The sequence below is a fragment of the Rutilus rutilus genome (genome assembly GCF_951802725.1).
Source record: "Rutilus rutilus genome assembly, chromosome: 8".
Taxonomy (NCBI): Eukaryota; Metazoa; Chordata; class Actinopteri; order Cypriniformes; family Leuciscidae; genus Rutilus; species Rutilus rutilus.
This window is the reverse complement of record NC_140222.1, coordinates 10,809,023-10,812,555: the sequence shown is the minus strand read 5'-3', so window position 1 is coordinate 10,812,555 and position 3,533 is coordinate 10,809,023. Positions and strand designations below refer to the sequence as shown.

At 36.7% G+C, this 3,533-nt stretch overlaps 1 protein-coding gene across 1 annotated transcript; it reads right to left on the bottom strand.

Annotated features, from left to right (window-relative positions):
* Positions 1-526: 526 nt before the first annotated feature.
* Positions 527-1,704, bottom strand: LOC311295592 (SLAM family member 5-like; the record flags this gene model as incomplete). Its single annotated transcript, XM_084417057.1, has 2 exons — positions 1,370-1,704; positions 527-849 (listed from the first exon to the last, which is right to left on the bottom strand). The coding sequence occupies exons 1-2, from the start codon at positions 1,653-1,655 to the stop codon at positions 527-529; spliced, it is 609 nt and encodes a 202-aa protein (XP_084273183.1). The 5' UTR covers positions 1,656-1,704.
* Positions 1,705-3,533: the final 1,829 nt, after the last annotated feature.

The following is a 3,533-nucleotide window of genomic DNA, read 5'->3' as shown; positions in this document are numbered from 1 at the left end:
ACTTTTACAAATTCAATAGCATTTATAATTTAACACTTGCCTTTTTTATCAGTTTTTCTACATTTCTTGTAGACGAAGAAGATCCCGACGACTGCAACAATCATCAGAGATCCAGCAGAGATCAACACTATCAGAGACACTGACACTGGAGGAACTATAGAGAGAGACAGTTATTAGTGTGAGCTAGTGATAAGAGAACATCACAGTTAGTAGTATTTTGCTGATTTACATTTAAATTCATATCAAAATTTTAGTTTATTACATTTTACTGTGTGTTAGAGTAAAAAATAAAATGCTTGTGTTTTTATTTCAAGCTGAAAGGCGAGGTGAGTGGTGATGATATATATGTAAATATGAGTAACAGTCTGAGGTACGTATCAATAATCCATATAACAGAGATGTTTATGTTGAGTAAAAACAAAAGGAGGAACATAGTTCAACAATTAGGAATCAATGTTAAGCAATAAAATACTGGGCATTTGTTTTATCACCAATAATTGAAACAGCTCCAGTCTTTATAATCAGGTCAGTAAACACACACATATATCATCAGTGCTGTGGTACCTGCACATGTGTGACAGAGTGTGTTGATGTCCAGATGTGTGGTCTGGTTGCTGATGGGATTGTTCAGCACACAGCTGTAGGTGTTTTTATCCTGATATTCCACCTCCAGAGGTAGAGAGAGACTGATGCTGAGATCACACACACTGATGCTGGACAATACACTGATTCCTGCGTACCAGGAGAGAGTCGCATCACACACCTTCACCACTGATGAACACAGCAGTGAACAGTTCTGGTGTGATGATGATGAACAGTTTCTGCTGATGACAGGAACAGGCAGATGAGCTGAGAAAGATTAGAAAGATTAGAAACAGCAGAATAAATCATAATATTAAATTCCTGTACCAGAAAAATTTATCTTGTGTATCTGATTCACGAGTTCCTTTTCCCATATAATCTTTAAGCTAATAAGGTTAAGCGTATTTGGCTTGCTGTCCACAGTGGAGGGGCTCGAGGAAGCAGCTTCAACTCGAGTTTAGATAAACCCCTCAGTGGGACTACTATTGCTCAGATGATGAGTATGGTAGCAAGATGCCTATATTATGTTGGTGGAGTTAGAGAGGTGGAGGGACACCAGAACAGCTGATGCCAGAGTAAAGTCAGCGGCTGCTTATATGATCAGCAGTTCATTGAAAGGTTAGATAGGTTCACTCCTCCTGAAATTACGTTGTGAACTTCACTAATAATGAGGAATATAGAGATTGTTTATCTTAGATTTTACTATTTTAAAACTGAAAAATTATATATCTAGGAAAGGTCTACTTCAAACCGATTAAGAAATTAAGGAAACCAATATTTAACTCACCAAAGACAGTGAGACTGAAACTCTTGATCACACTGCTCATCTGTAGTTGATAATCCCCAGCATGTTCAGTTCTGGTGTTTGTGATGGTCAGAGATCCAGTTTGATTGTCCAGCTTCAGTCTGTCTCTGAATCTCCCATCAGGAACATCATCATATACAGTGATGCTGTCGTCCATTACATTGATTTCAGCTATTAATGTGTTTTCATCTCCAAACCTCCACAGAATCAGATCATCATCCTTCATTTCAGTAAGATCAGAGTTTAGAGAGACTGAATCTCCCTCCATCACTGACACTGACTTCACTGCACCTGTGTCAGCACACACTCCTGGAGAACACACAGAGGTAAACAATTTTACACAAAAAAAAGGCCATTTGCAGTCAGAGATTCTGATTGTTCCAAAATGTTTGCTCACTGATTTTGCTAAACACAAAAAACATCTAAAACTTTTTTAAATTTTTTAAACTTCGAATAATGTCCTACATTGAGATTGTAAAACTATATTTTCTTCAAATACCTTAATGTGATATTCACATGTCGTTTTTTTTATTAATTTAGTGAGCTTATTAATAAGCTAACTGAATCTGTCCATTATGTTATCTGTAATGCCTGAATCCAAAAGATCATAAATCTAACTTATTATTTTGCATATAAAACAAAGCATGAACTAAATCAGTAAAGACATTGCTTCAAAAATGCATTAAAAATACATTTGTAACTTACCATCCAGATGGCACAAACACAAGCTGAACAAAACACCAACATGAAGCATTTTCTTTGATCACTGTAACATTATAATGGAAATCTCAGAAAGCTGTCTGTCTTGAACTGTGAATTGTGTGTGTGTGTGTGTGTGTGTGTGGATCCTCCCCCATCAGGACTCGACCACCCTTCACTGACCACACACTGGATTTCACTTTAAAATTACACAACAAAAGCCTTTATCAAGAATCACTGTATAGCGGCAGAAAACATGCTAGACCACAGGAAGCTGATACATGAGTTGGGCAGGTTATTATTTTAGTATTTTGTTATTCTCTCTCTCTCTCTCTCTCTCTCTCTCTCTCTCTCTCTCTCTGTGTGTGTGTGAGTAGGAAGAATAAATGTATGGATGTAAATATAACTTCATATGTGATGTGTTAAATATTTAAGTGTCTATAAGTGATGAATGATGAGTCAGATTAATGTTGCCTGTGACTCTTATTTGACTGTTTCTGAAACATCAGTGTGTTTTATCAGTATCAGTTTTCGTGAAAAAGGAAGTCTGATGGTGAGGTTCATTAACAGGAGAGAAAATTAAGGCACTCTTCTTTGCCCACAAACATCTGAAACACACACATCAGTGTGCCTAACATTAACACACACATATTTTCCATCCATCAGGTCAATCTACTTTTTCTTTTTTAAATAAATGAGACCGCAGAAGTTTCACTTTGACTCAGTTGCTGGTGTCACATTCGGTGAAGCATGTTCATTCTCAGCGCTAGAAAAGAACATGCGCTGTTTTCTGTGGAGCTGTGGTTAAAAAATGTGTATATGTTCGAATGCAACCATAGTGTGGGAGTGTGAGTGTGTGTGTGGGGGGGTCTTTCTCACTGAAGCTGTCTTGACTTGTGTAGCAAATGCATTCATGTAAAACATGCATGAATTGAAAATGTGTACCTTATGTAAAGTTGCTTTAGACAAATGTCTCATGCATCATCACACACATTTACAGTATAAAGTTAGGCTACTATTGCATCCCAAAATCCTAAGTACATGTAGTTAATTAATATTACTCAGTACTTATTTTAATAAGTAGACAACAATGTAACTACGTCACCTTAAAGGGATAGTTCACCCAAAAATGAAAATTCTGTCAGTAATTACTCACCCTCATGTTGTTCCAACCCTGTAAGACCTTCGTTCATCTTCGGAACACAAATTAAGATATTTTTGATTAAATCTGAGAGCTGGATCACTCCTCCAGGCTGCTAGGTGGCCCAAACTTGCTGGCCCAGAAAAGTTATTAAAGAGATCGTTAATATAGTCCAAGTGACTACAGTGGCTCAATCTTAAGTATATCAAGCGATGAGAATACTTTTTGTGTGCAAAAACAAACAAAAATAACGACTTTATTCCACTATTCATTTATACTATATAACTATATTAACGATCTCTTTAA